Source organism: Aspergillus thermomutatus (assembly GCF_002237265.1).
Source record: "Aspergillus thermomutatus strain HMR AF 39 chromosome Unknown NODE_233, whole genome shotgun sequence".
Taxonomy (NCBI): Eukaryota; Fungi; Ascomycota; class Eurotiomycetes; order Eurotiales; family Aspergillaceae; genus Aspergillus; species Aspergillus thermomutatus.
Genome location: NW_020798283.1, coordinates 1 through 22879, shown reverse-complemented (window position 1 = coordinate 22879; position 22879 = coordinate 1). Strand labels below are relative to the sequence as shown.

General features: G+C 51.9%; 7 protein-coding genes across 7 annotated transcripts; 5 read left to right on the top strand and 2 right to left on the bottom strand.

Annotated features, from left to right (window-relative positions):
- Positions 1-5166: 5166 nt before the first annotated feature.
- CDV56_102449 (NADP-dependent isocitrate dehydrogenase) lies at positions 5167-7416 on the top strand (the record flags this gene model as incomplete). Its single annotated transcript, XM_026756068.1, has 8 exons — positions 5167-5493; positions 5799-5834; positions 5980-5990; positions 6058-6091; positions 6153-6291; positions 6344-6380; positions 6437-6933; positions 6992-7416. 8 exons carry the CDS (start codon positions 5167-5169, stop codon positions 7414-7416), a joined length of 1506 nt encoding a protein of 501 aa, XP_026611348.1.
- A 969-nt stretch (positions 7417-8385) lies between these two features.
- Positions 8386-9781, top strand: CDV56_102134 (uncharacterized protein; the record flags this gene model as incomplete). Its single annotated transcript, XM_026755753.1, has 7 exons — positions 8386-8422; positions 8470-8561; positions 8621-8657; positions 8708-8775; positions 8827-9206; positions 9260-9327; positions 9378-9781. The coding sequence occupies 7 exons, from the start codon at positions 8386-8388 to the stop codon at positions 9779-9781; spliced, it is 1086 nt and encodes a 361-aa protein (XP_026611347.1).
- A 265-nt stretch (positions 9782-10046) lies between these two features.
- pgxC (putative extracellular exo-polygalacturonase) lies at positions 10047-11369 on the bottom strand (the record flags this gene model as incomplete). The annotated part of the gene is made up of 1 exon (XM_026755538.1): positions 10047-11369. One exon carries the CDS (start codon positions 11367-11369, stop codon positions 10047-10049), a length of 1323 nt encoding a protein of 440 aa, XP_026611346.1.
- A 636-nt stretch (positions 11370-12005) lies between these two features.
- CDV56_101736 (SRPBCC domain-containing protein) lies at positions 12006-12656 on the top strand (the record flags this gene model as incomplete). The annotated part of the gene is made up of 1 exon (XM_026755355.1): positions 12006-12656. The coding sequence occupies one exon, from the start codon at positions 12006-12008 to the stop codon at positions 12654-12656; it is 651 nt and encodes a 216-aa protein (XP_026611345.1).
- Positions 12657-15075: 2419 nt separating this feature from the next.
- On the top strand, positions 15076-16308 carry CDV56_101203 (protein kinase domain-containing protein; the record flags this gene model as incomplete). The annotated part of the gene is made up of 1 exon (XM_026754822.1): positions 15076-16308. One exon carries the CDS (start codon positions 15076-15078, stop codon positions 16306-16308), a length of 1233 nt encoding a protein of 410 aa, XP_026611344.1.
- Positions 16309-16908: 600 nt separating this feature from the next.
- Positions 16909-18823, bottom strand: CDV56_100815 (uncharacterized protein; the record flags this gene model as incomplete). Its single annotated transcript, XM_026754434.1, has 2 exons — positions 16909-18635; positions 18697-18823. The coding sequence occupies 2 exons, from the start codon at positions 18821-18823 to the stop codon at positions 16909-16911; spliced, it is 1854 nt and encodes a 617-aa protein (XP_026611343.1).
- Positions 18824-19385: 562 nt separating this feature from the next.
- CDV56_100470 (putative endosome-associated ubiquitin isopeptidase (AmsH)) lies at positions 19386-21049 on the top strand (the record flags this gene model as incomplete). The annotated part of the gene is made up of 2 exons (XM_026754089.1): positions 19386-19505; positions 19562-21049. The coding sequence occupies 2 exons, from the start codon at positions 19386-19388 to the stop codon at positions 21047-21049; spliced, it is 1608 nt and encodes a 535-aa protein (XP_026611342.1).
- Between the last annotated feature and the right edge of the window lie 1830 nt (positions 21050-22879).

Sequence of the window (22879 nt, the reverse complement as noted above, 5' to 3'; positions counted from 1 at the left end):
GCGCGCCAAGACCTTTGCCTATTCGAGGTTGTTTGCCCTTCAGGCAAACAATGCCGGAGTGAGGATTTTCCGATATTTGAGCAGCGTCTGCCTCAGGCTTTAATTCCTGGCTTATTGTTCTACAGCCCTAAGGTATACTATTCCAGATCTAGTAAAGACCCATTCACATCTTACATAACCCGGATTACTAAGGCAAAGCCAAGCATTTGCATGTGAGGATCAAGCGGGACAGTTATCTGGATTGATCCAAACTCAAAAGAGATTTTTTTGTTTCTCTCAGGTTGGAATGGGAGAAATTGGAGTCTGTGGACTTGACTCAATGATCAAATGTATAGATAAGCATTGTTGAATTTCTTCAATTTTTTTTTTCCTGTATAATAATCTATAGACGTCACTCCTTTAATTCCTTTGAAGTTGGGGTTTAAGTTGTCCACCGCTTTCCGGACGGAAATCTCCTATCGTCACTCGTCCGAGGGCTGCACCTGAAGCCCCCGACAAGCAGCAGTCGATGCCCTTTCCCCCCGCTCGTTCGGCGACATTACCCCGCTGTGCTGTGAATTCAAAGATCTTCTCCTGTCGTCTTCGCAGTCAGCCTTACTTTTCTTACATCTTCCCATCCTTGACCTCTCCGCTCCTTGGGACTTCTCGACAGCACTTCGCTGGACGTGTGGTCGACTTTCCCGGTTCGAGGACTTTCCCGAGACCATCACTTTCCCGTCGCTCATTCTCCGGCACATCTACTGTCATGGCGGCCACAAAGATTGATGGCACGGCTATTGCCAAGAGCATCAGGGAGGGATTGAAAGCCGAGATTGCGAAGATTCAAGAGACTAATCCTCGGTTCAAGCCGAGTTTGGTTATCTTCCAGGGTACGTGTAGCCGGACGTCATGAACCCGGTTAGGCGGAGGTACTGACATTGCTTCAATTCTAGTCGGCAATCGATCGGATTCGAGTAAGTTTTGTGGTCTTCGACGCCTATACATAAGGTGTGTTCTAATTTGCTTCAAGGCACATATGTGCGTATGAAATTGAAGGCAGCTGAAGAGGTATATACATAAACATCGTAATCTCTGACCATACACCTTTGGAGCCTTGACTGATCCACTGCGTCTGTAAAGGCGAACATTCTCTGCAAGATTGTCAACTTTCCCGAGTCGATCACTCAACCTGAGATCCTTCAGGAAATCACCCAGGCTAACAACGATCCCTCGGTGCACGGCATCCTCGTCCAACTTCCCCTTCCTAGCCACCTGTCTGAACATGCAGTCACATCTGCAGTTGCGGATGAAAAAGATGTTGACGGTTTCGGCGCAATTAATATTGGAGAGTTGGCCAAAAGAGGTGGCCATCCCCTCTTCGTTCCTTGCACCCCGCTGGCTGTTATGGACCTCCTCAAGGCAAGTGGAGTAGACCCCGCCGGCAAAGAGGCAGTGGTGCTTGGCCGTAGTGACATCGTCGGTAGCCCTGTCAGCTACTTGTTGAAGAACGCAGACGCCACCGTGACTGTCTGTCACTCCAAGACGCCGGACATCCCCCGCATCGTGAAGAATGCCGACATTGTCGTTGCAGCCATTGGAAAGGCAGAGTTCGTCAAGGGTGACTGGTTGAAGCCTGGTGCTGTTGTTATCGATGTCGGTATCAATTACAAGCCTGATCCTTCGAAGAAGTCGGGCCAGCGTCTCGTCGGAGACGTCGACTTTGAGTCCGCCGTAAAGGTAGCTTCGCAGATCACTCCGGTTCCCGGAGGTGTCGGTCCCATGACAGTGGCCATGCTGCTGAAGAACGTCGTCACTTCGGCCAAGGCATACTTTGAGAAGCAGAGGGACAGACATGTTACTCCGCTACCCCTCAAGCTGGTCCGGCCTGTTCCTTCCGACATTGCCATCTCCCGTGCTCAGTACCCCAAGCCCATTACTCAAGTCGCCGCGGAGGTGGGCATTGCTCCCAACGAATTGGAGCCTTACGGCCACACCAAGGCCAAGATCAGTTTGAGTGTTCTGGACCGCTTGGCTCACCGGCGCAACGGACGTTATGTCCTGGTGTGCGGTATTACTCCTACACCTCTCGGAGAGGGCAAGTCCACGACTACGCTCGGTCTTACTCAAGCGCTCGGCGCGCACCTGAACCGGATCGTGTTTGCCAATGTCCGGCAGCCGAGTCAGGGTCCTACCTTCGGTATCAAGGGTGGCGCTGCCGGTGGAGGCTACAGCCAGGTCATTCCCATGGACGAGTTCAATCTGCATCTGACCGGTGATATCCACGCGATCACTGCTGCCAACAACCTTCTGGCTGCAGCCATTGAAACTCGCATGTTCCATGAAGCTACCCAGAAGGATGCTGCTCTCTACAAGCGGCTGGTCCCTGTCATAAAGGGCAAGCGCGAATTCCAGCCCATCATGTTCAGAAGACTCAAGAAGCTTGGCATTACCAAGACGAACCCCGACGATCTCACCGAGGAAGAAATCCGTCGGTTCGCGCGTCTCGACATTGATCCGCAGACAATCACCTGGCGCCGTGTGTTGGATGTCAATGATCGTCACCTTCGTGGCATCACAGTCGGCCAGGCCCCTACAGAAAAGGGTCTGTCACGCGAGACAGGCTTTGACATCTCCGTGGCCAGTGAATGCATGGCCATCCTTGCGTTGAGCAACAGTCTCGAAGACATGCGCGAGAGATTGGGACGCATGGTCGTTGCCAACTCCAAGAGCGGGGATCCAGTGACTTGCGACGATATTGGCGCCGGCGGAGCTTTGGCCGCCCTGATGAAGGATGCCATCAAGCCCAACCTGATGCAGAGCTTGGAGGGAACTCCAGTGCTGGTCCACGCCGGTCCCTTCGCCAACATCAGTATTGGTGCCAGCTCTATCATCGCGGATAAATTGGCGCTGAAGCTTACGGGTACTGAACCCGATGAGGATCACGAGGCTAAGACTGGTTTTGTTGTTACTGAGGCCGGTTTCGACTTTACCATGGGTGGTGAGCGCTTCTTTAACATCAAGTGCCGGTCTTCTGGTCTCTCCCCAGACTGTGTGGTCATTGTTGCCACCGTCCGGGCTCTGAAGGTCCATGGTGGTGGGCCGGAGATCAGCCCTGGAGCGCCGCTGCACGAGGTTTACCGCACTGAGAACACGGAGATTCTCCGCAAGGGCTGTGTGAACCTCAAGAAGCACATCCAGAACGCCAAGATGTACGGAGTGCCAGTGATTGTAGCCATCAACCGGTTTGAGACGGACACGGAAGCCGAAATTGCTATCATCCGCGAGGAGGCTATTGCTGCCGGTGCGGAGGATGCCATCCCTGCGAATCACTGGGCCGAGGGAGGTGCCGGAGCCGTTGACCTTGCCAAGGGGGTGTTGGCAGCTAGCTCCAAGCCCAAGGACTTCAAGCTCCTATACGACCTGGAGGGCAGCATCCAGGAGCGCATTGAGCGCATTGGAAAGGCCATGTACGGTGCGGAGAAGGTCGAGTTCAGCGAACTGGCGCAGAAGAAGGTCGACACCTACACGGCGCAAGGTTTCTCCAATCTCCCGATCTGCATTGCCAAGACCCAGTACTCCCTGAGTCATGATCCCGCGCTCAAGGGCGCCCCGACGGGCTTTACGGTTCCCATCCGTGATGTTCGGCTGGCGGTTGGAGGTGGATATCTGTAAGTTCTTGTTGCATCACATGGCTCCAGCGGATCAATCGGCTAACCAGTGGATGAACCCACACAGGTACGCACTTGCGGCAGACATTCAGACCATCCCCGGATTGCCGACTGCTCCGGGTTATCTGAACGTTGATATTGACACCGAAACCGGGGAGATTGATGGCCTGTTCTAGGCTGATGAGATCATCCCTTGCGGTGTTCAGTGCTTTTCTCATTTTCGGAGTGATGTTCATCTCCTCCGGTTTTATACCATATCATTGATTGAGATGTACACTTTAATTCAACATATATGAGCATGACGACATTGGATTGGGGCTTTGTGTCTAGAAGCGGATGGTCTTCAACATGCTGGGATGGAAATAGGATGCGGAGACTCGGAGTTGGTCCTAAGCTCCCCGAATCGTGTGACAGAGCTAGTTGTGATAATAGTGTCAAATAACATAGAAATGACAAGACGAAAAATTCCACCAAACCTGCGACGTATCTGAGACTGTTATTTATCGACTCGGAATAATTAATCATCGATATTATCACTCGATAACTCGAATCTTTCACCGTAGCCAATTCCACTCTCATGGTGTACCAAAAGATCCGCATATAGGCGACTTCGGTGTATCGCTTTCCGGCGGTAGTATCATGGCACTTCCGTTGCCGCGGGAAACAGTGGTTATTTTTGATGTACACCTCTCATTTCAGAGGGGGAAAAAGGAACAATATTAGTAGAAAACAATATAAGGATGATAACTATATGAATAATACTGAGTATCATGGGGATTCTGTGTTAGTAGTAGAAAGGCAGGATCATGAACATTATTGCCGTAGTGTCAGCGGGTTCATGGTAGTGGTTCATTCGAAATGTCCGGCTTCGGCGCTCTGAGCGGAGTTCCAAGTCCTGCTAAGGGAAAAAAGGTCAACAAGAACAACTAACTCAGATCAGTTGAAGGACGTGAGGAACAACAAGAATCAGTCATAAAGCAACCGGGCAAAGGCTTTTCCTGTTGGGATAAGAGGCCGCTTTCTCCTTCATCCTCTTGGACCGGATCTCTTCACTTGAAAGTGTCTCCCCCCAAATCTTCTTCCCAACCCCCAAACTATTAACATCATTCTCCCCTCATCCACCGTTAAGCAATTTTCCGGGCGGTCCGTTCTGCCCCGTGCTGCCCCAGAAATTCAGCAAGTGAGAGCTCCTGAATCAGTAAGTCCTGCTTGTTTTCTGACCATCCTCTCCGGCTTGACGGCTGCTTCCGACTCCACTGTCCTCCTTCCAGCCGAGCCTCTTCCTGTTATTCCCTCGGGTACTGCGAGTCTGCGAGTCTGCAAAGTCCACGCTTGGCTGACTGAAGCAAACTTGTTCTCTCCTTAGAAGCGAAGCGGAAGTGCCGATTTGCGAACCCGCCTTGGAGCCGACCAATATCCCGCCATAATAGTCTTTCGTCTCCAATAGGACCGAGACATAGAGTCAGCGAGGACAGGCGCGCGAGAGTGTTATAGTCAAATTTCCCTATCCCAGATCGATATGAGTTCCCTCCGTTTCAGTTCCGCTTTTGCGCGACGTTCCCTTCACGCCTGTGCCCCTCCTCGATCTGCCCCTCTCTATTCCTCCGCTGTTCGCTATTCCTCCCTTTCCTCTTCTACTTCTTCCGTCTCCTCGTCTTCCTCTTCTTCCTTCTCTACCTCTGCTGCTGTAGCTCGTCCTCAGCGTACTCTTGCTTCATCCTCGCTCTCTGCTTCTTCCCGCTGGTCCGGAGTAACCTCGTTGCATTTGACCCAATCCCGCACCATGGCCACCGAAGGTACCAAGATCAAGGTCAAGAACCCAGTCGTTGAACTGGACGGTGATGAGGTAGGTTTTCACTCGTCGGATTTGAAATTCGAATTCGATCTGCGGCTAGATCGCTTTCTTTTCTCCCCGTCCTTTATATAACCTTTGCTGGTTTCCCTGTCACAAGCGCGTCGGATGCGCATTTTCGTCATGGGTCTGCGAGAACGCGGGGAAAAACGGCGGGCAACGCCTGTTGTGCCTGGGCAAGCTGTCAATCTTCCGAGGATCATGACTCATACGGACAACGAAACGATGCTCTCTCAATTCATATGTTGTTTGTTTTTTGATGAAATGTGGGCTAACAATTGGTTTTTCAATTACTCTAGATGACCCGTATCATCTGGCAGGAGATTAGAGAAAAAGTAAGTTCTTCGTCCTCCTTCCTCCCACGTTGCCGCCGTCAGCCCTATCTGCATGCGGGCCGTTCCTCTCCGAAGCTTCGCAATCAATCACATCCTTTGTCTTTCGAGCTAAGACTTATGTGACTGACTCATTGTCTCTTTGTAGTTGATCCTACCGTAAGTTTGTCCTGTCGACTGTCTTCGCCGGACTGCCATTGGGATGTGAACTGAGATTCCGGACTAGTTACCTTGACATTGACCTCAAGTACTACGACTTGGTATGATATGCTCTTGATGTTTGACAACGCAAGGCCTTGACGCTAAACTTGTTCTTTCTAGGGTATTGAATACCGTGACCAGACCGATGACAAGGTCACCGTCGAGGCTGCTGAGGCTATTAAGAAGTATGGCGTCGGTGTCAAGTGCGCCACCATCACCCCCGATGAGGCCCGTGTTGAGGAGTTCAAGCTGAAGAAGAGTAAGCATTGCTGCCTCACTTCCTTGAACCATTTTCTGACTAGTTCCTCAAGTGTGGCTGTCTCCCAACGGTACCATCAGAAACATTCTGTATGTTGTCCTCAATCTACTGGTTCTCCTTCCGGTCAGATGCTAATCTCTTGCAGGGGTGGAACTGTCTTCCGTGAACCCATCGTCATCCCCCGTATTCCTCGTCTTATCCCTGGCTGGAACAAGCCGATCATCATCGGTCGTCACGCCTTCGGTGACCAGTACCGTGCTACCGATATTGTCGTCCCTGGGCCCGGTAAGCTCGAGCTCGTCTACACCCCTGTGAACGGTGAGCCCGAGGCCATCAAGGTCTACGACTTCAACGGCGGCGGTGTTGCCCAGACCCAGTACAACACCGATGATTCCATCCGTGGCTTCGCCCACTCCAGCTTCAAGATGGCCCTGATGAAGGGTCTCCCCCTGTACATGAGCACCAAGAACACCATCCTGAAGAAGTACGATGGTCGCTTCAAGGACATTTTCCAGGAGATCTACGAGTCTACCTACAAGAAGGACTTTGACGCCAAGGGTATCTGGTACGAGCACCGTCTTATTGACGACATGGTTGCTCAGATGATCAAGAGCGAGGGTGGTTTCGTTATGGCTCTGAAGAGTAAGTTCGCCCTCGTGTCTGTCCATCATCAATGTCTTGTGCTGATTGATTTGTGAAGACTACGACGGTGATGTTCAGTCCGATGTCGTCGCTCAGGGTTTCGGCTCCCTTGGCCTGATGACCTCCACTCTGACCACCCCTGATGGCAACGCCTTCGAGTCCGAGGCCGCCCACGGTACTGTCACTCGTCACTACCGTGAGCACCAGAAGGGCCGCGAAACCTCCACCAACCCCATTGCCTCGATCTTCGCCTGGACCCGTGGTCTGATCCAGCGTGGCAAGCTCGACGACACCCCCGACGTCGTTGCCTTTGCCGAAGAGCTCGAGCGCGCCTGCGTTGACGTCGTCAACGACGAGGGCATCATGACCAAGGATCTGGCTCTGGCCTGTGGCCGCAAGGAGCGTGAGGCCTGGGTTACCACCAAGGAGTACCTGGCTGCTGTTGAGCGTAGACTCAAGTCCAACCTCAAGGCCAGACTGTAAGCGGTTGACTCGTTTCGGTTCGTTTATTCTTTGATTTGCATTGATTGTACTCAAAATACCATTTTCAGCATGACGGCTTTTCTGGAATAGCCGTAATACAATTTTTTTTGGATAGATTCGGTTTTCTTGTTCAAGACTTACTCGCAGCAAAACAGCTTTCCTTGTTGATGTTGAAGCTGCCTGAGGCATGCTGTGTTGTGCTTAAGGTTGCAGACTCGCAGTCCCACTCAAGCCTCTGCGGTCAGATAGCTTCGCCTTAGCTCAGCATCTCGCTCACTAGATGGCTCGCATTCTATGCGGGTTTTGTCTCTCGACATTATTCTTCACGAGTCAAATGCTCCTCTTTTAAACTTTTCGGAATACCAACGCCAATTGAGTCTGTTGACTGTTCTACCTATTCCCCCAAAAAAGTGAGAGGGGTATCAGAGGCCTTGCGAAGGTAAGGGGCCCTCATGCCTGATCCGGTCACGATGTCTCGGGCTGGTATGTAGGGGGCCATTCAATGCACGAACTTGATCCACCACCCTCACAATTGAACCAATATCGCTTCGACACTCGACAGGCGAAGAAAAGAACTTTCAGATGTTCCAGTCCGAATTGTGCATTGTGCATGGAGCGGATCTGAAAATATATCCCCCGGTATACTGAATGGAACCAGGGATCGGACATCAGACCTGTACAGGTTTGAGGTGTCCATATGCGGAGATCAAGAAACTCAGGCAAAGGAAGCCGCCGAACCATGGGGCCTCATGGCTTACGGGGGTGCTGATGGACGATCCAGATGCGGGCAGAGTTCGGGACTTGCACGCTGACGCAACAGAGTCACATTCCAAGAAGGTTGCCTTAATAAGCACTTGGCCACAGCAATATTTCTTCATTCAATGCAGAGACATCAGGAAGAAAAGTCTGCAAGATGTTCTAAGAATATGGAGCAGCTGCTAGACAATTGAAGATTGAGAGCTGTCAAAAATGCCGTCGCCTCGTCACGGCGGCTCTCTTCAACTATGTATGAGACGACCTCGATACTGGGCGTTACCACTGCATTCTTAATAGTTTCGACCTTGACGGTTGCCCTGCGATTGTTCACTCGCTTTGTGATTGTTCGAACACCGGGTTGGGACGATGCATTGATTGTTGCGGCAGTGGTAAGCTCTTGAACTGGTCGCTTGATTGATGCGAGAGCACGACTGGTTGACGGACCAAGGGAACAAACTATGTCTTCTATGCGTTTCTGATCGTTGGTAAGTTACCGGCCTGTGTGAGCCCGGGGCTTAAACTTATCCTTAACTAGAACTTCAACACCACTTGGGAGAGAAAGAAGGTACAGCCAGCGAGTATGATATACAGTGTCAGCTCAAGGTACGTGCTTCATACTTGAAGTGCAGCAATGATAGCTAACTCTAATCGCAGGCCCTCTGGGTCTCCATCCCATTCTATAATCTCACTCTTGCGCTGACCAAAATCTCCTTGATCATACTGTATATGCGTCTCTTCGCGGCCACGAACAAACGCTTCCGCACCCTTCTCATCGTCTTTCTTGTCTTCATCATCATTGTCGGCCTATGGATCGTCCTCAGCAACTTCTTGATATGCATCCCGGTCCGCGGGTTCTGGGACCGCTCCGTTCCATCCACATGTCTCTCCACCACGGTAGTCTGGTGTCTCAATGCTGCGCTGCAGATCGTGACGGATATAGTGGTCGTCACGACCCCGATACCCACGCTCGCACGGCTACGTCTACCAGGCAGACAAAAGTTCGCCGTGATATTAATGTTCGCCCTGGGTTTTTTGTACGTCTCCCGCCTTCTCCCTTCATCCTCCAACCCTCTACTAACGCCACCAGCGTCTGCGCAATGAGCATCATCCGCCTCGTTGCAATCATCCGACTCGTCAGCGGCCACGACTTCTCCGGTACGTTTGCATGCCCCATGGATATGACCCGCAGGACTGACAGACATAAGAGCGCAACGGCCCCGCAGCAACCTGGTCCTCGATCGAAGCCAACATCGCCATCATCTGCGCCTGCCTACCACCTCTCCGCCCGCTCCTCACCCGTATCTCCCCGTGCCTGCTCTCCCCGCGCCCGCGCCCCCGCGGCACCCTCAGCCAGCGCGAAAAGGAGCCGCACTCCGCCTACTCGTTCAACCTTACTAACCCGTTCACTATGACGAGCGGGAATTACTCGGCTAGTGTCACGGGGAATTGCTCGGTCAATGGGGATGAGATGCTGGACACGGAGGGGATCCAGGTTGTGAGGGAGCTGAGGTGGGATTCGGATGCTGCGCGGAGAAGGTCCGGGAGTACTGGGGAGAGGGAGAGGGAGAGTAAGAGGAAGCAAAGACAGGATTCGGGGTTTGGGGGGTGATTGGCTGAGTTTGGACTCCCTGGTTTTCAGGCGGGAATGTATAGATCATCGTAGTTTTGCAGTGTTTATAGACTTGGTATGGGAGGTATCCTGTTAGTCTATATGGAAACACGATTATGATCTGAGAGTGGTGACTCGGTAACTCTTCAACACCTGAACCGACGTCGAGCAGGATACTGGTCCTGACTATTATTTATACCTGAGAACACGAAAGAGATGCATAGTGCTGGGTTAATTATGCTCAAGTACATCCATGCTCGACCAATTACTGAGGAACAAAGGTACCATTCTTACACTCGAACCCAAGTTTGGGGTTCAGCTCCGCCGTAGCCTTCATGCAAATCACGCTCGGCGAGTCCATACCTTGCGGGTAAAGCTGGATATTCTCGGCCCGGAAGTTCTTGCAGGAGGCCTCGGTATTGCACTCGAGCACGATGGCCTCGGTATGTTTCAGATTCGGGAGACCGGCGTTATACCAGCACGGATCGGTGACGCACGACCCATCACCGGGGTGGTAGGTGTTGATGGAGCCCGAGAAATCGGACCAGGTGAAGTCCTCCATCATGACGGACGAGGAGGGGTCGACGGTGCCCGGCCGCGAGGCGCCCTGGTCCCAGTAGCTCTGGGTGACGAAGATGGGGAAGGAGACGTTGTAGACGCGGATGTTCTTCCAGGCGACGTTCTTGACGAGGCCCTGGCCGCCGGACCAGGACTTGAAGCGGGCGGCGTAGAGCGCGTCGATGACGGTGACGTCCTCGAAGCGGAGGTTGGTGATGTTGGCGAAGTCGGTGGGGTCTTTGCCCAGCGAGCCGATGCTCATCCCGTGCGACTGGTAGCCGATGGTGTTGCGGGCGAAGACGATGTTGTGCGAGGGGGAGCCGACGGCGATGGCGTCGTCGCCGTTGTACATGATGCTGTCGGTGATGCGAATGTTGGTTCCCTGGACGTCGAAGCCGTCGGTGTTGAAGGGGAACCCGCCCGTCGATTTGGCGTCGATGATGGCGTGGGTGACGGTGATGTCGTCGCCGTGTAGCTTGACGTTCCAGGCGATGGGCTTGCGCGAGCGGAAGTTCTTGATCGATGCCTGGCTCGTCGTGTAGCTCATCAGGTGTGGCCGGTTCGGGAAACTGCTGCTGTTGGCTGGGTTTGCGTTCCACCAGGCCTGGCCGTACGAGTTGATCCAGCCGTTGTTGATGTCGTCGGGTCCCGTCCAGTCGACACGGGGGCCCTCGAGTGTGAACCAGGTCGATTGGCCGGATTTGACGATGTTCTGTACGGCGGTGATGTTCTGGGGAAGATGCAGGTTCCCGAGCATTCGAATCTCGACATTGCTGAGATTGGTCGCTTTGATGGGGTGGAAGATGTTGTAGTCAACACCCTCCTGGAAGGAGATGATCGAATTCTCGGCGCATTGGGCAAAGGCGCTGGCGACGGCAGGGGAATCATCTGCCGTTCCCTGGGAGGATGCGTAGCTCGAAGGAATCACGCATTTTTTCGAGCGAGCTTGTATCGAGTGACTGGGAGCTCCCAGGGCCAGGGGGACAAGAGAGGCAAGAATGCCCAGAAAAGCTGGGTTGGTAATTAGCATGATGAATTGTGCAGAAGAGTGGTTGCCGAGACACATAGTTACCCTGCACGCATGAGTCAACGAATTTAAATAGTTTCAGTCAGGATAGCTCTATGGAGCAGGACCCTGAGGAGCTACTCTCGCACGGAGAAACTCGAAAGCTACATGTCTTGTATGGATGGAAATTTGAGCTCCACCTGTATAGAGCTGATCAGAACCAAGATGGATGCCCGAGGATGGGGGTCGCATGCGTCGCATTGGTGGAGGAATCGGGATGGAGACTGGGGAACTGTCTTAAGGTTCAGGCTTTTACTACCACAATATGGGGTACTCCATAGCTGAGCCTGTTGAGACTGCTCCGTAGCCAGGCAGGCTGAATCTGCTCAATTGAATAGCCGAGTTATCGTTGCGAGATGAAGATTTTGGACATCTACTTGGGGTCTTGATCTAGACTTGGGGCCTTGCAGCCTCAGGCTCTGACTCTTTACACCTGACTTTACTAAACTCCAGCTTATGTGGAGATTCATCACGGCCGATGATCTAAACATTATTGAGACAACAACAACCTCGGGTGACCTCCGCTAGACAACTTGAATCACCAACTATCAGTACTCACCTTCAGGCTACTGCCTCTACTCAATCTCAACCACACTCATCATGACATCTACGTCTACATATCCATCCCCATCCCCATCCCTCAGCTCCAGCTCGACCCCCAACATCTCCGCATCTGACGCCGTTCTCCACCTCAGCAGTGCCACACACATCGACGCACCCTCACAAGATGTCTGGAACGCCCTAATCGACACCTCTACCTGGCCAACGTGGAACACCTTTGTCCCGCGCGTCACCATCCGCGAACAACCAGACTCCCCTGATGCCTCCCCTGACTCCCACTCCCCAATGCTACAAAAGGGCACCAAAATGACCTTCCACGTACACATGGATCCCTCGTCCACTAAGCCGCAAAAGGCGAACGATACCCAGCTTGTGGTCATCGAGTTTGAGCCGCCGAACCCCAGCGCCAAGAAACCCGGGCGGATTGTGTGGGCTAGTGACCCCAGTGCCAAGGGCGGATTTCCTGCTTCGCTGCTGACGGCGGAAAGGGTACATGAGATTGTGGAGGTGGAGGTTCCTGGGGAAGATGGGCAGATGAGGCGGGGGACTGAGGTGCGCAATTGGGAGGCCCAGGTTGGGTATTTGGTGTATATTGTGCGGTGGATGTTTGGGGGTCGATTGAAGGAGAACTTTGAGATTTGGGTACGGGATTTGAAGGGGTATGTCGAGGAGAAATCGTCAGGAGCATGACTATGTGTGATGAATGATAGGATTGGGTGTGTGACAATTGCGAAGTGATGCAAATCGTGATCGACAGGTTGCAGGCCGGGGGTTCCGGAACCCGGACTGATTTGACGGGGTTCTCAGACGGCTGACATGCAGGACATGATCAAGGAGACTGGGGAACGTTGAATATGTGGCCGCATCAGCTGTTCCAGGTTTATCTACCACTTGTTTGAGTATTTTGATGCAGCTCGGCTGAGCGACATGATGCAGTGGAACTACGGCACAAGGAAGCAAACTGATTTACTACGAATGTTCGTGTAACAGAAACCGACTTCAAGGAAGCTGATGTGATGATTCCTTGATTTCTGATGACACTAGGTAGCATCTTTAGCAAAGACACATACCCTTTAGTATTAGATGCTCTTACCCCGCGTCAACCATAAGGTTTGAATGAGTCAATTTCAACGAATCATGGACATGGTCATAGTCCGGGGCTGTTGAGAAATGGATAAATATAACTTGCTCCGGAGTTCAAGAATAAGACTGAGCTTGGTGAGACCGGAGGAATGGTTTGGCGAGACCATAGCCTTATAGATAGCATGGGCTAACTTTGGCTAGATACTGACTAAATCAAAAGATTTCGGTCATGACGTCGCATACTGCCGATGAAACCTGATCGAAGGCAATTGAAGCCATGTTAACGCCTTTAGTGCAAGGTTAATGAGTGTTCTTAATTCTTTGTGGAGCAAGGATCAGCCTCTGACTTGCGTAAAGGTGGAGCAGATGTCTCTAGTCAGTAGTCACTAGTACTAGTAGTACTCCGAAGTCAGCAATTTCCCTGCTCGAGCCTCTCACACGTGGGGGTGGAGATTGGCTACGAACTGATCGGGTAAATAGTTCAATATTTACGGACAGGCAAGGGCTTCTTTGACTAGACTATGAAAACAAAGAGTCATGAATATGGGGGCTCATGATAATTGGTTTTTGGTAGAGAACCCTTGTTATCTCCATGTCGAATGCGAATGCTTATCAAGACTTGTGCCTGTTCTGACTTCTGCGGGCTGTTCTTTATCTGTTGTTGCTCTCCGACGCGGAAATGACAGCCGTTTGGGCGCTTCCGGGTAATTTCGTGGCGTCCGAGCGGAGACGGACCGATACCCACCGGGTTACCCCATTGGGTCGACCGGGTAATCCACTAGACCTGTTTGCGTTTAGTGGCCGTGCTTGGGAACTGCAGAAGCGCCGAAGAACTAGGCTGGACCCTGTTCGCGGTATCTTCCTTACCATACCGTTACATGGAATTGAGAAAAATGACAGGGAATCTCGAAGTATGCAAAGTAAAAATAGTCAAGTTTTGTTCAAGCATCAGTGAAGGCTGTCTCGAACTTGATATAGACAGGCAGGAGAGTATTCCTATTTCGAAGATCATAGGGACCATGACCTAATGAGTAGGATTGATGCCTTATACCGGTGTACGGAGTAAAGAGGATTATCTCTAATTTCAGTTTACAAGATCCATGTTACTGTAACCCTTGATGATAGGCAGTGCTACCTTGCCTAAGCAACAATAGTAATAATAATAATAATAATACCTTAATAGGTGACTCCAAGTGTAACAGTAGTAAAATGAGAGTCATCGTATTTATCTTGATTGTGATAGATAATAATTCCTTGTTTCATCCGTGGTTCTCCATCTCAAGATTAATCTCGTTAATCTAAGCTCCTCGTCGATCCCCAACTTTTTCCCTCTCTTGTGATTCGATTTTTCCATTTTCTTCTTCTTCTTCAGTCGCCCTCTTCTCTTCCTCCCTTCATTTCCTTCATTTCCTTCCTTTCCTTCCTATCTTATCCCTCTTGCAGCGCCTTCCATCATGTTTTCGGTCTTTCATCGCTTGCGTCTCTCCCTCATTCTGTCTTTCTCCGCTCCCAGTTTCCTCTGACCACCGTCTCCGTCCGGGCCTGGATCCAATCACTTCCTCTGTTACCGCGTCACACGCATCGCCACTCACATCATCTTTAAATACTCGTCCCCAGACTCGTGTCTCTATAGATCCATAGATCGTGTTCGATCATCTCGCCGCTTCATCCAGAGTATGCGCATTGGTTGCCCGCCTGTCTGCCTATTACTTACTCGCTTGTTGCGTCAGACTTCTATATAATTCTTGTCGCATTTATCGTTGCTCACATGGAGTAACCCGACATCTTTTCCACCATTATCGTCAATCACCTCCACTATATCAACTATTTATATCAGCATTTATCTCTTCGTCTTGTGACTCATATACGCGATATATTTGAAGACAAGTAAAGACGCTTCGTCGCATTCCTTGGGCGTTCAAGTGCCTTTCGTCATCGCCGAGTGACCCGAGATTGCGCGTTCTGTCCAACGCTGCAGCTTAATCAAGGGGAAACTACCACAGGCGCATTAAGATCACTATCCATCATGTCGGCATCCAATATGCCCATCCGTCTCTCGGTCCACACTGGAACTCATGACGACAAGCACCCCCAGCTTCCAAAAGGATCACAGCCAACCCCTCCAATCACTCCAACTATCGGTCATGACAGCAGTTCACCCGGAGTCAACACCCCCAGTCGCTCAGTTTCTCCTGTGTCTTTTTCAGGAGGACAGCTGCGTGACATCTTGCCGTGCGACCTTCAGACTGTAACCTCGCCACGCAAGTTCTCCGACGAATTGGAGTTCCACTATGACCCCAAGGGACGCAAGGTCGAGTTTGGCCGTGGCGTTTGGAGCGTCGTTTACATGGCATCCTCCCGCGCATCTTCCACCCCTTCTGCACTGAGCCCTCCAGGCTCGCCTGCATCAGGAAGCCGCGTGGTGGCCGTCAAAATGCCAGGGCGACGCGATGCGCCTCCAGTGCTTGACGCCGAGGCCCTAGCGCTGACCCGTCTGAGTATGGTTCCTGGTTGCGAGGACCGTATCGTGCCATTTCATGGCTATGTTGCCGATTCCCATGCCATCATCATGGCCGCCGTGCCGCTTGCACTCTCAGCCTACATCGAAGAAAAGGCCAGTGCAGCCAAGAAGCACATGTCCACCCGCACGATGTTCGATCCCGTCCAAGGCATGGCCGAATGGCACGGCCTCGCGAAGAAGCTCGTCGCGGGACTCGCATGGCTCCATCACGGCGCTCAAATGGTCCATGGTGATATCAAACCTTACAACTTTCTATTGCGCCCCCGACCTATTGCCAACGACACGGATTGCGACGAATTTCCCTTTGAGCCCCTCTTCGCAGACTTTTCCTCCGCGCACCCCATCGGCGACTGCACCTCCGCAACCAAAGATACGGGCACGGCCCTGACAGCCCTGACGCCCCCATTCACCGCCCCCGAACTCCTGTCCATCTCGGCGCTCAAGTCCCCCGACGTCGTCCCAACTCCAGCGTCAGATGTCTTCTCGCTCGCGGTGACTCTCCTCGCAGCCGCGACGGGAGACTTGTTGCTCTACCCGGGCACAAACAGCATGCAGCGTCTTGCTATGGCCCGTGAAGGACACCAAGTCATCGACTTTGCTCGCTCGGGCCAAAGTGGCTCTCGCATTCCGAGAAAGGGCATAGTCGAGCAAATCGTCAAGCCTGCCATTGTGAAGGATCCGTCCCAGCGCATCGATCCTGCCGATTGGTTGGGTCTGGTGGTAAACACCATGACTTGATCTTTCCATCATGCCCTTTCAATGATACCTTACTTCCGCCCCTCGTCTTTCCTTGCCTTGCCTTGGCATGCGCCTTGTCTTTATACTTTTCTTTCTCTTCTCGTCTTGTCTTAAACAAACATTATAAGGATACCCGGTTATATTTTCATATATTTTTATAGATTATGGGCCATTTTGACGTTGATGCGATATATTTTCGTTTTCTAATTATGTCTGCTATGTCTATATGTTGGGTTTTAGGTCTAGTGTACGAATCATGTTATCAGCCTGCCATGTGTGATACTGTAGGTATCCTTGTTACGAGGTGCACTCATGTTGTATTCAATGAGGCAGATGCAAAATGCCATGTTATTACTGTATCTAAACATCTAAAGGAGTATATTTACAAGGAGTAATGTACGGCTACGCTACACTAGCAGATACTATCGGATCGCCGTGGCACCTCTTGGTTGCTATTATGTTGAATCTTAGGACTCTTATGTATTAAATGGTTTCCCTATGGCTGTAGTATATCGTGTGGCCATAACCCTGGAGGCGACCTTGATGATGGCTATCGTGATGATGGTAATAGTACAAGGTGGGTACGTACAGGAGGTAATGCTATCTAAGCTTCTTAGGTTCAACGCTATATTCACCAGCTCGGAACGAGGTCAACGTGCCCCCCAGCAAACGATTCAACTGCACCACGTTGACCTCCGTATTGTTGTCTTTCTGATACTCCAAGATGATCTCCCACAGCGTGATAGGGGACAGACAGCGGATCCGCACGTCGCTCAGGTCATAGTCTAGATTCTCCTGGAAATGAGAGACGGGGTCGAGCGTCTTGCCGGGGTCCTCTCCCGGATGACCGTGGACGGTTTTGGGAAGATTGTCAAAGTCTGGCTTGGGCGTTCTGGCAGCATGCGTTGCTAGGCTGGGGATGGCGCGGACGAGGTCGTTGATGGGCCGGCTGGGGAAGAGAGAGTGGAGGAGCTCGGAGACGGGCATTGCGCCGCGGCTGCCGAAGATGAGGGAGACGGCCTCGTAGATGCGGTACAGGTTGGCTCGGGAGGCTTCGTCGACTCGGTGGGAAAGCTGTGCGAAGGGGGAATTGGCGTCAGCCTCGAAGTAAATCATGGTCATGTCGGTTTCTCTCGGGTAGAGTTCCTCGGGCTTGATGTGGAGGGGCTCGAACGGGCGCCGGTCCCAAAGGAGTACTGCGTCGTCGAAGGTGCCGGTGGAGAGCGCACTGCGGGCGTCGTCGATCATGTTCGGGACCTGGTGGAGGACCTCGAAGTGGACCTCGGAGCTTTGCTTGGCGATGTCCGCCTTGAGGGAAGCTATCTGGTCCAGGATCGGCTGGAGGGTTTTCGAGTCGGCCGTGGGATCTGCAGCCTTGCGCGCCAGGGACCGGTTGAGCTCGTCTATCTTGATCTGCTTGTCTGCCAGCTCTTTGCGAAGGAATGAGTTTCGATTGTCATATCTTAATTGGATGAGTGCTCTCTGTTTCTTTTTCTTCAAAGCGGCATCGTCGGGAGATTCCTCCGCAGTCTTGATGGTCTTCAAGATTCTGTCGTGCATATCGGTTTTGAAGCGAGGGACGTAGGGATAAGGGGACTGCCCCGGCTCAGGGGCCTCTGGAGCGATGGGGATCGGTGGGACTTCTCGTCCAGCAGGGACTATAATATTGTGTTCCGCGCTCCTTTCAGCGACCCGTGCCGCGTTAGCAGCTGCTAGATCCCATCCCTTGGCCATAGTCCAGATGCTTTGATCCCGGGTCGATGCAACTTCAAAGGCGTGTAATGCGACATTTTCCGTCACCAAAGCCGGGCGGCTACGGTGGGATACTGATCGTGGAAGGATCGTCTGCGCCTCGAACAAGGGAAGCGTGGCAATAACACGGACACTCCCGTATGTATGGAGACCAGACTGCCGCATACAGGCCTCCATGAGGGCCGACCATGACCGCGCCGGCGTGTAGTGATCTAGTTTGGAAGCGTTCGGAGGCACATTGGCCAGAACCAGTAAAGTATCGTTCTTAGCCAACACACCCGAAGCATCGCAGTTGGAGGACCCCTGTTCTGGTAAATGTTCGGCGATAAAGCCGTGCCAATCCTCATCGAGATCGTGTATATCTTGAGAAACTAAACTGTAGCAGGGTTTGCTTTCGGCAAGAGCCTTGAGCATCGGTCCGAAGAATTTGATATTGGGTTCCACAAGCACATGGCGTCGAGGGCGCAGAAAATCGTTCACCTTGGACGACCATAATCCAGCACCGGGCCTGAGATCAAGGACATCCACTGGAGCTTTTCGAAGAAGATACGGCCCGAGGCGTTGAAGGATGTCATCTGCGACAAGACCGCATCAGCATCGTTCACGAAGTTCTTATACCCATTTCACAGTACTGACCACATAAGCTCTCGCTGACGATCTCCGGTTTGTGTACCCTCTTCCTCTTCAACGGGTTGGGGATGTGCTTCTGCAGAAGTCCTGTAATCGGAAATCGAGCGAGTGGCGCCCATCGGTTCGGCTTCATCCTGCTGATGTGCGCTCAATGCGACTGAATTAGATTTAGTCAGTCAGATATATCACAGTAAAGGCAATAAAGCCCGCACAGCAGCTCCATGCTGATTTGTGGATAGTCTTCAAGTCTGAAAAAATCTTATAAAAGTATGCAAGACGGAGAAGTGATAGCGGAGGGGAGCTTAAACTTGAAGCTCCGCCGGCGGGATCCTAAGCACTCGAGTTCCCACCATAACATCAACTCCCACTCTTCATCCGAACACCGTCATGCGTATCGCATCTTCATTCTATCCCTGGCTCTGATCCTCAACTTTTCCAAAGTGGTGATGATCAATCCTGTACCTCCTGCCTGAGATTCCGTGCTACCAAGGTCTGGCTGCCTAGATGAGGCTTCCCCACCATAACATCAGCTGGTCGTTGCGCCAGAACTGAAACACATCACTCCCAGACCTGGTCGTTTTCGTTACTGAGAATATCTGGACTGGAACCATCAGTGATTGATTCCCCAGAAGTCTGTCCACATAAACGTCTTCTTGCCCAGGCACATCATGGCTTCGCATCCACCCACACACGGCATGGGAGCGTCACCACCTCAGAGCGTGGAGAAGATCACACGGATTGCGCAAGACTACGAGTACAACCCCCTTATACCGCTACGAAACTGGTTGAGGACCGCCTCCACGCTCATCAGAGAGGTAGGATTCCCAGTATCATTCGCAACCTGCAACACTAACTTGCTGCTCAATTGTAGGCACGAATATACGAACGGGAAGGCCATGACGAGCAAACCTATCTACTATTATTTCGACATGCACAACTTGTACTCGTGAACCTAGCAAAGCACCCCGATGCTAAAGATGAGAAGTATAAAAAGGCTCTCATGGAGGCGGAGAAGGAGGTCCGGATTAATCTTGGGAAATTAGAGGCGCTGAAACCCCGGATCAACAAACGATATGAGCGTTACGTCCAGTTGATGCGCGAACGTCAAGCTAGGGCTTTGCATCAGGAAATAAACTCCGTCTCGTCGAACCAGGTGCAACCATACGACCCCGCGTTGACTGGCGTAGTCGAACCTTTGGAGGCAGGGAAGAACAGGGATTTGGCAGTGCAGCTTGCACGGACGGAGATTAGCCGGAGGGCGACCGTCAGGAAAGCCTTGCGCCAGGCTGGTGTGTCACCGGAAGAGGAGGAAAGTCGGCGTACGGCAGGTGTCTGGAACAATTGGGAAGATGCTATGGATAAAAATGGACACGGGATGGACCATGACCTGAGTCGCCGGATTCAAGACGTGAGGCTCAACATCGACCAGCAAACTCATGTGAACACTCGTCCGCTGCAGCAAATGAAACCTGCGCAGCCGTCGACAGCGATCTCGTCCACTACTACCTACAAGTATCCCTCTGTGCCTCGAACAAAACCGCTGGAGCCTCTGCCATCTGCGACGACAAACGTGTCCAGAGATGGAAAAGGCATGCGCTCTGAAGCTCCATCGCTGCCGCCAAAGGAGCGATTTGAATCAAGCGATCCGACATTTACTGACGGAGCGTCACCACCACCACTGCCCGGCAAGGTCTCGTCGACCCCAGCGAAAGTACAACCGTTGGCGGATGGCGGAAACTCAAGTCCAGATCTGAACCCCTCCAGCTTCACATTCAAGCCGTCGGCATATCTAGAAAACGGGACACCGTTGCGCACCATGTGGCTGCCGCCCGATCTACGAACACATTTCCTAGCCATAGCGGCTCCCAACACGCGTCGAAACCTAGAAACGTGCGGCATCCTGTGCGGAACTTTGATTTCGAACGCACTGTTTGTCTCCAGGCTGCTTATTCCGGAACAAACGGCTACGTCAGACACATGTGAAACCGTAAACGAGACTGCAATCTTCGACTACTGCGATTCCGAGGATTTGATGGTGCTAGGCTGGATCCATACGCACCCCACACAGACTTGTTTTATGAGTTCGAGAGACCTCCACACGCATTGTGGATACCAAGTGATGCTGCCCGAGAGTATTGCGATCGTTTGTGCGCCGAGCAAATCCCCCGACTGGGGTGTATTCCGACTAACTGATCCCCCGGGGCTTAAGACGGTCCTGAATTGTACGCAGAGTGGGCTATTCCACCCCCATGCGGAGGCCAATATTTACACCGATGCGCTACGACCCGGGCACGTCTTTGAAGCCAAAGGGTTGGAATTCGAGACTGTGGATCTTCGCCCAAAGCAATCACGGGTTTGATCTTTGATGTTACAATGTACTATGCATGATGTGCCTTGCGTTTATGATACCATCTCCGGTGATTTGCTGTTCGTCCGTCTCTGCTTTTAGGATCATGCTATGTCTAGCATCCATTGCATTTTACGACAACAAGATGTTACTGCTCTGCTCGAATCACATCTTTTATAGATTGGCAGTCAGCCAATAGAGCAATATGCAACAGGTCGAGACTATACCATCTCATTACAGGTCCGAATTACCACCATGAACCTTGGTCAAGTAGTGTATGCACGCTTTCATTCCATTTGTACAATATCGTACATTACATACATTTCTCATCCAACCTGGCCTGTGGCTTCCCTCCTTAGCCCCCCTCACTCCACCAAGGTCCTGCTTCGAGACCGAGACCGAGAAGGAGCGCGGGAGCGCGACTGAGAGCGGCGTCGTGCACCGGAGCCCGCGCTATACTGACGCCTTCGCTCGGGAGTGGGCTTTCGCCGGAGTCGCGAGCCCCTACGGTTCCCCGGAACGGTAGTGGTTTCCTGTGTGGCTCGTCTGTCTGCCGGACCATTGGTCATATTGGTGCTTCTTGTTCTGGGCGCGATGGATCGTTCAAAGGTATGTTGCTGAGCGCGCGAGTGACGGTTATAATTCTTCGCAATAAAGGTCTTAATATGCTATGGATGAGTGTTTGCTGTGCGCTTTGATGTTGAGAGATGCGCATCAATATATAGCAGCTGTTGCTGGGGAGAAAGTCATGATGGCGTAGTTTGCCTCATTTCGGAGGAACAGTCCGTCTGGTCTCTTTAGCACTTAATCTGGATCTGAACCATGGCTTCCTTGATGACTCCGAGATATGGAAATGGGGAGAAGAGACCAGAGGCAAGTGGGTGGTGGCTATAGATCGGTCACTGCAGCTGTGAGATAAACCTTCATGTCCGGTCAGTGAGCTAGATTGAACAATCTGTATCTTTACAGCATTCGACAATGGTTATGAACACATCCAATCGAATTTCTGTCAGTTGTTTTGGTTGTCAGCCGGTTTTCTTCCGAGTATGGCTCTAAGGCTGGTGATCATGCCACCACTTGCCGTTCACAAAGAGTAGTGTCCGCATCAGTATTGCTTGTTCCATTTCTGGGATGTTCCTTTGTCCTTGAGTGATAGTAAGAAGTATGTGAATTGAATTAAACCCAGCAATGTCTGAGGAAGATAGCAGCATATCACAAATGCGCATCATTCCTCGAGGCGGATGGAAGCGATAAGAATTGGGATCAACAGCTGCGTCGTCGTCGTCGTCGTCTTCTCCCCACATTATTATTAAAGCCATCGTAATAATAATAATCATCATCATCATCACCACCATCTCCACTTGAGCTGTTTCACTTTTCCCTATCTTTTTTGTGTCCTCTCGATTCCTTCTAGTAGCTTTCTGCATCTCAATTCAATGCTCTCCTCCAGTTGTCTATTCCTTTAGATATCCTCACCTGCTGAATCTCTTCTATCACCGTCCGCATGTCGTCCATCTCCCAAGGAGATCCGCCCTCATCGACTGCCACCCCGTCTTTGTCCTCATCTAGCTCGACCTCAGGATCTCGCACTCCGCAAGCAAACACTCCCTTCAATCAATCGGCCGCATCCTACTTCTCCTACCCCGTCACACACGTTGTCTCAGGACTCTACCGCCGCTTAACAGACCCCAACATCGCCAAAGCATCGCGCAAGGACAGCAACAATCACACGAGGAACATGAACGGCAGCAACAACCATGTCCCATCCACAACGGCCCCAGAGATCTTCACCCCCATCCGCACCGCATCACCCTTCCAACCACCGCCCCTCACCCCGCTAAC